Source organism: Stegostoma tigrinum, chromosome 10, assembly GCF_030684315.1.
Source record: "Stegostoma tigrinum isolate sSteTig4 chromosome 10, sSteTig4.hap1, whole genome shotgun sequence".
NCBI classification, from domain to species: Eukaryota; Metazoa; Chordata; class Chondrichthyes; order Orectolobiformes; family Stegostomatidae; genus Stegostoma; species Stegostoma tigrinum.
The window spans coordinates 74,189,013-74,203,206 of record NC_081363.1 but is presented as its reverse complement, the minus strand read 5'-3'; the positions used below and the strand labels follow the sequence as shown (position 1 = coordinate 74,203,206).

General features: G+C 41.6%; 1 protein-coding gene across 2 annotated transcripts in view; it reads right to left on the bottom strand.

The window, feature by feature from the left end:
- LOC125455319 (peroxisomal N(1)-acetyl-spermine/spermidine oxidase-like) overlaps nucleotides 1-14,194 on the bottom strand; it is a 70,658-nt gene that overhangs the window by 13,749 nt on the left and 42,715 nt on the right. For both annotated transcript variants that reach the window (XM_048537099.2, XM_048537098.2), the window contains exons 9-11: nucleotides 7,405-7,562; nucleotides 5,412-5,874; nucleotides 1,137-1,330 (exon numbers count right to left, since the gene is read on the bottom strand). In XM_048537099.2, the coding sequence (XP_048393056.1) occupies nucleotides 1,137-1,330; nucleotides 5,412-5,874; nucleotides 7,405-7,562 (815 nt within the window). The remainder of the gene's footprint in view (nucleotides 1-1,136; nucleotides 1,331-5,411; nucleotides 5,875-7,404; nucleotides 7,563-14,194) is intronic.

Below are 14,194 nucleotides of genomic sequence, written 5' to 3'. Positions count from 1 at the left end.
CCTTTTCTGGATTACTGTGTCCAGTGCTGGTCACCCTGTTATAGGAAGTATATTGTGAAGGTTCAGAAGAGATTTACTAGGATGTCACTGAGAACGATAGGTTTGAGTTATAAGGAGAGGCTAGATAGGCTGAGATTTTTTTTACTGGAGCATAGGAGGTTGAGGGATGACCTTGTAGAGATTTATTAAATCATGAAGGGTAAAGATAAGGTGAATAGCAGGTATCTTTTCCCGAGAATGGGGGTTTCAAGCAGCATACTTTTATGGTGACAGGAGAAAGATTTAAAAAGGACATGAGGGGCAACTTTCTTTTACAGAGAGAGTGAACTTGCAGAGGATGTGGTGAATGTGGGTATAGTTACAACATTTAAAAGACATTTGGACAAGTAAATGAACAAAAAAATGTTTGGAGGGATATGGGCCTAGTGCATTCAGTTGGGACTAGTTTAGTTTGGGATCAGGGTCAGCATGGGTTGATTGGACTGAAGGGTCTGGTTCCATGCTGTGTGACTCTATTACTCTATGACTATGGCTTCCAAGTTTTTTTTTTGCAGCCAGTTAGGCCAGGATTTAACGGACCACTAGTTGGTTGTCTCTGGCACTCTTTGATTGCAACACCTATTCCTGTTTATGTTAAGGCAAAAATATGTAACAATGGATAACTAAATGAATACTTGGATGGCAAAACTTGTCCATGTGGCAAAGATTTTTGAAAAATTTATGTGAGAGGAAAGAATAGATTGGACTAGCTTCTATTGCTCATCTGCTACATTTCCACTGACAATGGTCTTTAGACTTAAGATGATTAACTCCATCAAACCATGCCAACGTTATGAGAATTTTTTAAAGATTCCAATTTTCTTGCTTCTGTTCACTTCAAAGTACACATGAGTTAGCTTGGGATATGTCCCCAGTGCTTTTCCATGAGAATGCAGAAAGCTTCCTTTGGCATCATGATGGTAGTGCTAAAATAATTGTTGTACTGTGAGCTGAACTAGAAAGAACCCATCAAAATGAAACCATTACAAGGAGCATACTCTGAAGAAATTACTGTAGCTGATCATTGGTCTTAGTGTTAGAAAAAAATTGCAGCTCATTAGAAGGGAGCACTGAGACACACTGTTTAAAATAGTTACCCAGTGAAATGGTTATGATGACGTGATCAGCGAGAATATGCGTTCCATCTTTGCACACCACTCTAACTGGATACTGTGAGGTGTCCTCCAATTCAAAGTTTCCATCCCACTGGATCTGTTTAACCGGCCTCTCCAGCAACAGTTTCTCTTTCGGGATAACCTCCAGCAATTTCTGCAAGAGGCGGGGGAATAGTCTGGAATGGGACAGAATTTTGTCACCCATGTGAAAAATATATAAAAAATATATAAATATATAAAAGATATATAAAATATAAATATATATAAAAATATAAAGAAAAATATGCAGAGGCAGACACGATTATCCCAGTCAGATATGGTGAACCCGTAGACAATAGCTGAATCACTTTGCCATCGTGCTCTTCCCAGGCAGGGATGGGTGGAAGTCAGGTAATTTTGGAAAAAAAAAGGTGTGTGGGAGATATTTCTCAATTCCACATCTACTACCATATACTGTCAACTCTGTCCCCACTTGCACCAGTCACAATGTCATCCCCCCAATCTCCCAAGTCTTCCCAAGGTGACAACGGTTACCTCTGGGAGACAGCAACAGCTCATCATTATCCCAGCTCCCAACAATTTACTGTTTATAATTAGAAATATTCTTCATACAGGGGACATTGTGAGGTTCATTTTAAAAGGAGTGTGATAAATCTGCACCCTGACCATACTTTGGCAGCCTAATCAGCATTCTACCCTCAACAAATGGCCTCAACAACCAGACTACTTTATTTGAAAGACATTAGCAGCTAGTTATTCCTTAAATAAACTTGGAGCTTCCCTTTGTAACTAAAACTTGTAAAATTGGTCACACTCTTCCACACCTTTTCTATTTGTCCTTGACATCATTTGCCATGGTGAGACCAAAAGCATTGTCTATGATTCCTGAGAATAATCAGCAAAGGAATGAAATAAATCCTTAATCCTCAACCTTAACTCTTCATCAAAGATAATTCTGGGTTTTCACATTCAGCCAGTTTTGGAATTAATGATAACCAAATTTGTCTTGTTGATCTAGCTTTTGTCAACTAATTCAGATGATATTACAGCAAGCAGTTCCCACAAGGATCCTCAGAACCTACTGAGTGAAGAAACTTTCATTCTTATGAAAGATGTCAGACAACTTACAATTATTAATTACCCTTAGATCATGGTTAGCCATCAAAAAACCTTGAATATGCAAACAAAATTGATAAATGAGCTATATTGACAATAATTGAGTCCACAAGACCAAGTAGGTGTGGGTTCACACAGTGTGGATGGGAGGGTGGTTGGCAAATGTTCCCATCAGCTACATGGAACTGCACTTGGTGGTGACCTGGAGTCCCAGGTTCAACTGGAACAGGAAAGAATCATAGGTTGTCCTCCTCAAATAATGTTCCTGAACCACCTGGATTTACAGAAACTTGATTATTTTCTCAGAATTACTGCAAGTAGGGTATTTCAAATGGTGAGGTTTCAAGCTCCATCATCAAAAAAAAGCATCAGTGGAGACATCCCTCCAGTCTGCAGCCTTGTGAGCACTTCCTGCTCCATGGAGTGTTAAGTTGCTGGAGACAGGGCTTCCAGCCCTCACTGCAGAAGAAATCCCAACTCAGAGAGCAGTCTGTAGTCCAGTCTGTTGAGTGTGCAGCATCACCAACAGGGATGGCCCTAAATGTGGGCTCATACAGTGAGGAATAGGAGTGTGCTTTGGCCAAGTAGGGAGAGGGCGCTGAGGGTCCTGATGGCAAGGCTGTAGAGAGTGCAACTGTTAGTGAGGGGGGAGGGCAAAGCAGAAGAGTTGGAGTGGGGCATGTATTCAATATGGAAAGGGTGGAGGAATCGTTGGGCACCACTCCCTTCTACACCTTCCAAACCAAGACCTGATCAGGACAACCTGCCAGCCTCCCCTTTCATTCTTGACCTTCTCTAGCAGCCTCAAATTTGGAGTGAGGTGAGAACATAAGAACTAGGAGCAGCACGGTGGCTCAGTGGTTAGCACTGCCACCTCACAATGCCTGGGACCCGGGTTCGATTCCACCCTCAGGCAATTGTCTGTATGGAGTTTGCACATTCTCCCCGTGTCTGTGTGTGTTTCCTCCAGGTGCTCTGATTTCCTCACACAGTGCAAAAGATGTGCAGGCTAAATGGATAGGCCATGGTCAATTTCCCATAATGTTCAGGAAGGTTTGGATTAGGGGGATGGGTCTGGATGGGATGCTCTGAGGTTCGGTGTGGACTTGTTGGGCTGAAGGGCCTGTTCCCACACTGTAGGGATTCTATGATTCTATGATAGGAGCAGGATTAGACAATTTAACACCTTGTGCATGATCTACCATTTGATTCGATCATGGCTGATGTCACCTTGGCCCCAATTCTGCTTTCCTGTCTGTTCTCCATAACCCTCCAAGCCATTACTACTTAAAAGTCTGTCAATTTCTTCCTTAAATTTACTCAATGTTTCGACATTGGTGAATTCCACAGATTCACGTGCCTTTGAGAGAAATAATTTCTCCTCACCTTTGCTTTAGGCGGGCAACCCTTGAGTGGCTAATGATCAGCCACTGCAGGATCGCAATGGGGACATGAGAGTTTAGGCCACCCAAGGCTTTGCTTGTCCGTAGTGTAAAATTGTGGACTGTTCAGAGGTGGGAGGGGGAAGCTGGCAGGAAGATGATCTTGAGAATTTTACAACGCTGGAGTCTACTCGAAAAATGTGGAAAATTGCTCGGGTATATCCCATACCCTAAAAACAGGAGAAAACAAGCTAATTTATCAACACATCATTCTATTCAGTCTCATCAGTAAAGTGAAGGAAGGTGTCATCAACAGTGCTATGAAGCATCTCTTGTTACTCAATTTGGGTTCCACCAAGCTCATTCAGCTTCTGACCTCATTGTAGCTTTGTTGCAAACATGGACAAGAATTTCAGAGGCAAAGTGAGAGTAACTACCCTCGAAACCAAGGCCACATTTGATCAAATGTGGTATTAAGGAATCCTAACAACACTAGAATCAAATCCTACTTACAGTAATTATGGGAGGAAATCTTTCTGTTGGTTGAAGTCAGACCGAGCACAAAGGAAGATGGTCGTGGCTACTAGAGGTCAATCATCTCAGCTTCAGGACATCCCTGCGAGAGCTCCTCAGGATAATGTCTTAGGCCAACTGTCTTCAGCTGCTTCATCCATGACCTTCCCTCCCAAAAGATCAGAAGTGGAATGTTTGCTGACGATTGCACAACATTCAGCATCTTGCATGATTCTTCAAGTAGTCCATGTCAAAATGCAAAAAAGATCTGGATAATATCCAGAATTGGGCTGACAAGTGGCAAGTAACATTTGTGCCATGCAAGTGTCAGAGAATTGAAATATCCACAAACTAATAATTGCTTGTTGCTATCCACTGGCATTATGATCACTGAATCCCCCATTTATCAATATGCTGGAGGTTACCATCAATCAGAAATTGAACTGCACCAGCCATATAAAAATATTGTCACTAAAAGAGCAGGTCAGAAGTTAAGGATCCTACAGTGGGAAAGGCACCTTCTAACTCCATAAAGCCTATCCATGATCTCAAGGCACAATTGAAAAGCGTGTTGGAATTGACACCATCCGGGACATGCAGGCTACTTGTTTGGTGTAATATCCTGAAGCATCCACTTCCTCCATCATCAATGTATAGTAGCAGCAGTGTGTACTATCAACAAGATGCATGACAGAAATTCACCAAAACTCCTTTTACAGCACCTTCCAAAGACTGACCACTACCATGTTAGAAGGATTAGGGCAGCAGTTACGTGGAAATGCCACCTCCTGCAAGTTCCTCTCCAAGCTATTCACCTTTCAGACTTAGAAAAATTTTATCATTCCTCCACTGTTGCACACCAGCTGTCCCTCCAACTGTCCAAGTTGCTGTGGCAACACACATTTTTGGTTGCATGCAGTAACCTGGAGCCAAATGGATAGCGATGGCAGAGGTTCCAAATTAGCTCCATGACATGACTGACCAGGAAGTACTCCTGGTATTACTGCTTACCTTTGGCATGTATTGGCAGGAGGTTGAAATTGATTCTCAGCTTTGTCGGCACTGTTGTGAAACTTACCTGGCCATCAGACCCTGGAGTGGGCCTCGAACCCAGCCCCTCTGGCTCAGAGGCAGAGAAGCTACTCAATGCTCCACAAGATCTCCACTACACCCATTGAAATGGCTAAAAATATCACAGTCAGTCAACAATACAGACGGCAAAGAGCGTTAAATGTGCTTTACTAACCCCGGAGAATTTCGGTCATCACCTTCAATGCTCTTATATTCTCCATATTCAAGAACAGACACATCTCCCAGGCTGTTTGTTGCAAGATGGATACATTGCCATTTCATTGACATGCTCAGCAAAGCCAACCTCTGTCTCCTCAGCTCAACATGCTCATCACTCCATTGTTCAAGTAAGGTCTTTATTTCCTCTAAGTAGACATCAGCAAGGCTTTTAGCTTGTGTGTACCCTTTTTCTTCAGCAAGGCAATGAGCATGCCTCAGAATACTGCTCGCTAGATTTCTCATTTCCTCAGCGAAGTCAGGGTCAAGCTGTTTCTGAGTGTTGGTGAGCAGTGACCACTCTGTGCCTGACTTATTGTATACTTCCTGGAGGAAACCATACTCTTTGGCCAATTGAAAAATGGGGTTCTTCATGCTCGCCCCATGAATATACTGGGCTCCTTCATCTACCAGTGATTTACCTGAAATATATTGAGTGAAAATACTTTAATTCAGACGTAATTACTCTATCAAATGGCTCCTGACAAACAAAACATCTAAGGATTAATTTGTCATCAACGATTTTCCATGCTTATTTTGTAAATTAAAATATGTGGCTTGGAAAGATCATAAGTCAATATTCTGCAAAAGAACACTGCCCTAGCTTCAAAGTTTTCACCATGTCAACCATTTGGTTTTGAATTTCATTTTTTATTTTAAGATTTAAAAATGTAATTAAAATATCACATCTGAATCTTGGTTAAATGAAGCTTTTGTACACACTACTAGCTTATAAAGTATACTGATCATAATAAGGTCACCCAGATGGACCTCATTGAATATGAGTTCCCTGTTTGGGGCTGTTAATCTGGTCCAATCAGGGAACCCTGGCTGACAGATAAGAACAGGAGTGTCAGAGGTTCTGTTCACACTGAGAGCTGGCTCTGAGGAAGCCAAACAATGTCAAGTGTAAATACGGGCATTCTGGCCTCTGTGATGTTATTTTATAAAGTTTCATAGTTTTATCAGACCATAGGGCTGCTCTTCATTAGAGATAGCCAACTGGTAGTGGTTTAAGCTGAGGGTCACCACACTTCAGAGAAGGGGAGAGATTGAGAAGGAGTGTCATTCATGGTAACCTTAGGAATTGAACTCATGCAGTTGGTGTCATGTTGCATTTGCAAACCAGCCATCCATTCAACTGGACTAATGTATACTATCACATTGAGGATCACAGAACTGTATGCTCCAGATTCCTCAAATGAGCAAGGTCCTTCATTATTCAAGATGGACTCTTAGGTAAAATTCTTTTGATAATTGTTCAGTCTGACAAATATTACTTTTGTAGAAGGGAAGCAACAATCGGGGAAGAATCTTTTTCAGTTTGTGTGAACCCACAAAGAATTGGAAAACTTTATGATTACATTTTTGAGTTCAGGTGGAGATGAATTAGCTCCCAGAAATACAAGGTATCTAATTCTCTTCTTCATTATGTTTGTTTAATGAAACAACATTTGCTGTTTCCTAGACATAGTCTGCAAAATGAAGCTGAGAAAAATGTCAGCTGAACATTTTTGAGTGTTTTCAGGTGTAGAGTTTTGTTTGCGAGTGTATCCAAATATGCAAATAGGACTCACATGTGCAGTGGTAGCGTCACTACCTCTGAGCTAGGTAGGCCCAGGTTCAAGTCCCACCTGTTCCAGAGATGTGTCACTACATCCCTGAACAGGTTGATTAGAAAATATTCTAACATCGGAAGGTTCATGAAGTCATTGTTACTTCACAGTTTTACGTTTAAAATTAAAATATTATATCCTTGGTTATTTGTCTGAAATCCATATTGCCTTGAGAATAGTATATTTTACAATTGCATTAAGTGATGGGTGAACGTATTCATTATTTGTCATTATTAACGCATTTTGTCATTTAATCCGCCTGAGCACTGACTTAAAAAAAATTCTGGTCCAATGTAATGTAATTTCCGCATTCTCTAAATGTTCACTGTTCCATACCAAATGGGTAGCTTCTGATCCGTCCTCCAGGCCGACTTGATGCCTCAATAATCTGTACATCATTGAATCCGTGTTGCAATAATTTCCCAGCAGCTGCCACACCAGCTATTCCAGCTCCAATAATGACCACCTTTGGAATTTTCTTCTTGGAATTCATGCTTCAAAACAAAAGAAAAGATACATACACACACACACACACACACACACACACACACACACACACACACACACACACACAAATATTATTACATCACAACCAGTGGGAAAGTAGTAGAGAGTAAATAGTTGGAACTTCAGGCTGCTAAGTTCCTGGGTCCTGACAGGTTACATCATCGGGTCCTAAATGAGATAGCCAGTGATGTATTTCCTAGATTCATGAAAGGTTCCATCGGATTGGGAAATAGTGAAAGTAATTGTTGTATTTAAAAAGTGAGGCAGAGTTAAAGCTGGAAACTACAAGCTAGGAAGGGGGTGATGTTAAAGACTGTTGTTAAAAACAATATGGCAGGCCACTGAGAAAAGATCATGGTCATCAGACAGATTCAGCATGACTTTGTGAAAAAGAAATCATGTTTAATTGTTTTATTGGAAGTCTTTGAGAAAGTAAATAAAGGGGGACTAGTGAATGTACTGTACTCAGGGAATTGCGAGACTCCCACAAAAGGTGGGTAGGGTATAATTAAAATTCACCAGTCACAGCTTGATGATATCATCATCACCTCCATTTATACTTTACAGTGAGGGAAGAGGCCCATGACCTGGGATGGAGGCACATCAGGTCCCAATAATGGACCTGAAACTCTGGCAGGTGGGAGAGTCATGCTGATCTTGCTTTAGGGGATCTCTACGGCCTCAATCCTCCTTATCTCTCCACCAGCCCTGACAAATCTCTGAGATATCTGTGATTTCCCCTCAGGCTCACGTCTTGACGAATCCCAATTCTAATTTCACCATCATCAGTGCTTGTGCTTTCAGATGCTGAAACCCTGAGTTCTGGAATTCTCCCCTTAAACCTCTCTGCTTCCCTTTCCCACTTTCGAGAACTACCTCTTTCAGCAAGCTGTTGGTCACCAGCCCCAGCAAAATGCTCTTAGATGGCTTGGTGCTGAGTATGTTGTGTAATGCTTCTAAAGGATTGAGAACATTTTATTACACTACAGGCAGATGATTAGAATGGTGACGGTTAAACTGTCACCCACCTCAACTCTGCCTGAGGTGAATGCTAAAGATCTGCTCCTTTTAACATTTGCTGTGGGCTGGGAGTGCAATTTTGTTATCCAGGAATCACAAGGAAGTCTCTGGCCTTGTATGGCCCTGATTATTCAGCCTCTCCTGCACACCCATCATCCCTCCCAATTGACTGCTAGGAAGTGACCCCCATATCCACCCCCACTCCACCCACACCACCTCTGCCCCATGAGTCCTTTATTCTAGCTAGTTATGCTGTTTATCTGGCTGATTATCAAGTGAAAACTGCAGGATTTTTTCTTAAATGAGGTCCTAATGTTGTGATTAGTTGGGCCGTTATGTCCCATTCTTGATCTGTTGTGGACCTCTGCTCCCTTATGCGCCGTCCCTGTCTTTCCAATAATAAGTGGGAAGTAACTTCCATGTCAAACCATTTCACCAATAATATTCAGCTCTTTAGTATTTAATTTCTCCAGCAGATATGGTTGTGTGTGCGGAATTTCATTTCCAATCAATAGTAGCCCCCAGTTGCTATGCTGTTACTCACTACTGGCTTTGTGAATAGTCTTAATTTTAGATATATCTCATTCTATTTTGTACAATTTTAATGTGAACTGGGTCCTGTGACTTTATTTTATAAGTGCTGCCAATTCACATGAGGAACATTACAGGACCATAAAGCCTCCTATTATTTTAGAATGAGAGATTACCCCAACAGTTGGAGTTTCGATTGGATACATCTGAACAGAAAAGGATAATTGTACATGAGCAGTATGCTCGATACCATAGCCTCCTTTAAATAGGTTGAGTTTAGCTGAATCAAGGCTTTAATTTCATACAACTGCTATTTTCAGCAAGAGTTCCCAGTGACCTTAGTCGCAAATCTACTGGTTAAATTTGTTGGCAGCCAGCATTCCTCGTTCAAACAACAAATAAAAAACATCATGTAGACAGGGTGGTTAAGGAGGCGTTCAATGATTGCCTTCATTGCTCAGACCTTTGACTCTAGGAGTTGGGACATCATATTGAGGTTGTACAGGATGTTGGTGAGACCTCTTCTGGTGTGCTGTGTCCAGTTCTGAGATAGTAAGAACTAGAGTCAGAGGTAGTACAGTGTGGAGTTGGAGGAACACAATGGGCCAGGCAGCATCAGAGGAACGGAAAGCTGGCGTTTCAGGTTAGGTCCCTTCTTGGAAGGGTCCCGACCCGAAGCTTCAGGTTACCTGTTGCACTGATGCTGCCTGGCTTGTTGTGTTCCTCCAACTCCACACTGCATCATCTGTCTCCAGTTCTGGTTGCCCTGTTAGAGGAAGGGTATTATTAAGCTGGGGAGGGGTCAGAAGATATTTACCAGGATGTTGTTGGGAGTGGAGGGTTTGATTTATAAGGAGAGATCGGATAGGCTAGAATTTCCACTGGAGCATACAAAGTAAAGGAGTGGCCTTATGGAGGTTTATAAAATCATGAAGGGTATAGATCAGGTTACTGGCAGATGTCTTTTCCCCTGGAGGGGGGTTTTCAAGGTGAGAGGAGAAAGATTTAAAAGAGACAAGAGGGGCGATTCTTTTACAGAGAGAGCGTGATTGGTATGTGGGTTGAGCTTCCAGGAGAAGTGAAGGATGCAGATACAATTATAATGTTTAAAAGACCTTTGGATGAGTACATGAACAAGAAATGTTTGGAAGGATGTGGGCCAAGTGCAGGCAGGTGGGACCAGTTTAATTTTTGATTATGGCCAGCATAGACTGATTCGACCAAAATGTTTGTTTCTGAGCTGTAACTCTGTGACTCCATGACTCTATGACTAGAAAAATATGACTCACTTAGTAATGAACAGTGCGCAATTGAGGAACTTGAAAGAGATGAATAGTTTATGAGGGCTATGGACACAATCGGTAAGAAGCGACTGTTCCCCTTGGTTGAAGGGACAATAACAAGTGGGCATAATGTTATAGGGAAGGGTGGGAGGTTTAGAGGGGTTTTCAGGAAAGCCTTTTCCATTTGGAAGTTTGTGGGAATCTAGAATACATTGCTTGCCTGGCCAGTTCAGGTGGGAAACCTCACAAAGCTATAAAAGCATTTTGATGACCATTGAAATATCATAATATTCAAGGCTATTAAGATTAGTGCAGACTATTGGCCCAGGTTCAATGGGCTGAAGGACCTCTTCTGCATTGTATGAGATTTTGCAACAATCCAATAGACATAGTAGATCATTAGTAAAGAGACAGTGTCAGTACTTTGTAACAACATAGCCTCACATGTTCAAGCAGTGCCCGGCTGTGACAAAAGAATGCTGCATGTATAAAACCATAGGCCACTTCCAAAGGATATATAGAAGTCAGACACAGTTTCACAGCAGCAAAATGTCAAATGCCCACTCATATAAAGGTAGTAGAACCACCAGCATTAGAACAAAGAGCAAAGAATAGTACAACACAGGAACAGGCGCTTTGGCCCACCAAGACTGAACCAACACATGATTGTTTCCAACATTAAATACCTTTTGCTTATACTTGATCCCTTTTTCCTCTTTTCCCTACCCGTTTATATATCTGTCAAGATGGCATTTAAACGTTTGCATCCACCTCCACCACCACCTCTGGCAGCGCATTCCAGACATTTAAATAAACCTGCCTCTCATATCTCCTTTAACCTTATCCCCTTTTACTTTAAACCCTAAATCTCCTAGTTATTGGCATTTCTACCCTGAGAAAAAGATTCTGACTATTCATTCTTTTCATGTGTCTCATAAATGTTCAAATCTCTATCAGGTCACCCCTCATCCTTCGACGTTCAAGTTAGAAAAGGTTAGAAAAGTTATTGAATGCATTCCTCGGGGAAATCTGTTTATGTCATTGCTTTTAACATTGATAATGTTAGTGTTAAATTGTAATTCCCTTATTAGCTCAAATGGAAACAGAAACAAATTAAAAGAAAATAGAAATAGGAATTGAAAAAACAAAAGTTCTCAACCTGTAGACATGAAACTATATGGTCTAGGTAGCATGAAAGTGCTTTGCTACTCTCAAGATTAGAGGTATGGTAGAAGCAGGTTTAGGTCTATAGTCGATGGAATTTAGAAGAATGAGTGGAGAACAAATTGAGGTATTCAAGGTAATAAAACATAAGGATAAAATAGGTGTGGAGCAGACACTTCCTCTTGTGGGGCATTCTTGGATGAGGGGTCATAGTCTTAGGATAAGGGGTAGCAAATTTAATACAGATTTGAGGAGAAACTGCTTCTCCCAAAGGGTAATGAGTCTGTGGAATTTGCTACCCCACAGTGCAGTGGCTTTAAGGAGGTTTTAGACAGATTTTTACTTGGTAACGGGTAATTTGAAGGCTTATGGGGACAAGGCAGGATAATGGGGGTGAGGAGCATATCTGCCATGATCGAAAGGCAGAGCAGACTTTGATGGGCTGAATGGCCTAATTCTGTCCCTATGTCTTATGAATTTAAGAACTTATGAAGCAACTCTATAACATAAACAGCGTAAGATAATTGCAAATGTTGTGATAGTGATAGGATAGTATTATATAATCATAATAGATATCATCAGTGTAATGACAGGACTAGAGATCTTTGACTTCCTCATCTGACTTCTAATGCCAGGGACTTGAAATTAACCAAAATTATATTAAAAGAAAAGACATTAAGTCAAATGGCTGCAGAGATCACCTGATCACAGATTGCACTAATTAATGGAACAATTAGCAAAGATGCCCCTGTCTGAACTAAAATGAGCATGTCATCAACATGACTGAAACCAGTCACTCAGATCTCTAAATAAAAACCGAAAGAACTGTGGATGCTGTAAATCAGAAGCAAAAACAGAAATTGCTGGAAAAGCTCAAAAAGTCTGGCGGCATCTGTCGAGAGAAATCAAAGTTAACGTTTCTGGCTGAGTGACTGTAGGCTTGGGAACTGGTCACTGGACTCAAAGCATTATCTCTGAATTCTCTCCACAAATATTGCCAGACCTGCTGAGCTTTTCTGGCAATTTCAGTTTATCCACTCAGATTTCTATCTGCCTTTTTGTTTGAATCCCTACAGAGTGGAAACAGGCCCTTTGGACCAACAAATCCACACTGACCCTCAGAGCATTCCACCCAGACCCATCCCCTATAACCCACCTAATCTACACCTCCCTGAACACTTTGGGCAATTTAGTATGGCCAATCCACCTAGACTGCACATCTTTGGACTGGGGGAGGAAACTGGGGCACCCAGAGGAAACCCATGCAGACACGAGGAGAATGTTCAAATTCCACACAGACAGTCGCCCAAGAATGGGATCGAAACTGGGCCCCTAGCCCTGTGAGGCAGCAGTGCTAACTGCTGAGCCACTGTACCGCCCATTTCACTTATAACTTTTTGGATGTTTTGCTTGTTAGGATCAAAGTTTCTTGCAGATTATCCAGCTTATATAAAAATGAAGTCAGACAAGGGAACACACAAATGAACTGCAATTTGAATCCAAACACTGCGCAGAACAGAGAGATCTATAGATTGGTAACAGCAAGACGGGAAGACTTCACTGCTCTCTCTTCTCTTTATATATAGCCTTCTGTGAGAGACAGAGAGTGAGAGAGAGAGAGAGAGAAGGAGAGAGATAAAATGCTATGGGCCAGGACACAGAGACTTCAATTTCCACAGGCATTGACAACTTCACTCTGGAAGCTGCTGATGGTTTCTCAACCTTTGATTAACACATTCCAGCAACACGTCCCTTAATGGCAAAATCAGCAACAGGGTTGCCAAAGTCACCACCGTCATGACAGAGTTGAATAATTGAGTATGAATCAAAAGCCAGCTAACTGAAATTTTAAAGCTCTGTGTTTTCCAGGCTTGTGCTTTCAGCGCATTCCTTTCTACAGCAACGCTTGCACAAGGCAGATTACGCAGCATAACAGTTTCTGCCCCCACTGAAATAGCTCTACAGAGGCTGGTATCCCATCACCAAGCCACCCTTCATTTACACATGAACAGTCGTTGACTATACTACTGCCTCATTAAGAGTCAGGCATCAGAGTATCTGTATCCCTGGCACTCAACCTTTTGACACCAGCCAGGGCTCCCTGAGTTGTTCAGACTAATCAGGGAACTCATATTCTATGAGGTCCAGCTGGCTCACCTTGTTACAATCACTACATCAATTATCTCAGATAAATATCAATAAACAGTGCTGAATATGGAATGTTTGCCTCTTGAGTCAGTGGTCTAGGATCTCGAAATCATTTCTTTGCAGTCATTGCTATTAACCCTGATCTTTTCTGCCTTCCAATCTGTCATTGATACAGTGATAGGTTTTTTTTTACTTTCAGTGGGGTATTGCCATCTCATGAGTTGATACTGATGCTAGCTCCCATAGCAGTAGAATGAGACACATATAACATAGAATTCAACACACTATTGTTACAGCTCCTGGTATTATAACTATATATTACAACTGAAGGCACTTGCGTGCCTGGGCTAAAGCTAAGCATTTCATATATAATTTGTAGCTCCTCACAGTGTCTCTCAGATGCATAGGAAGTAGTTAAAGTACTATAGCAGCAGGTCACATGTTATGATATTATGATGATGTTATGACCATGT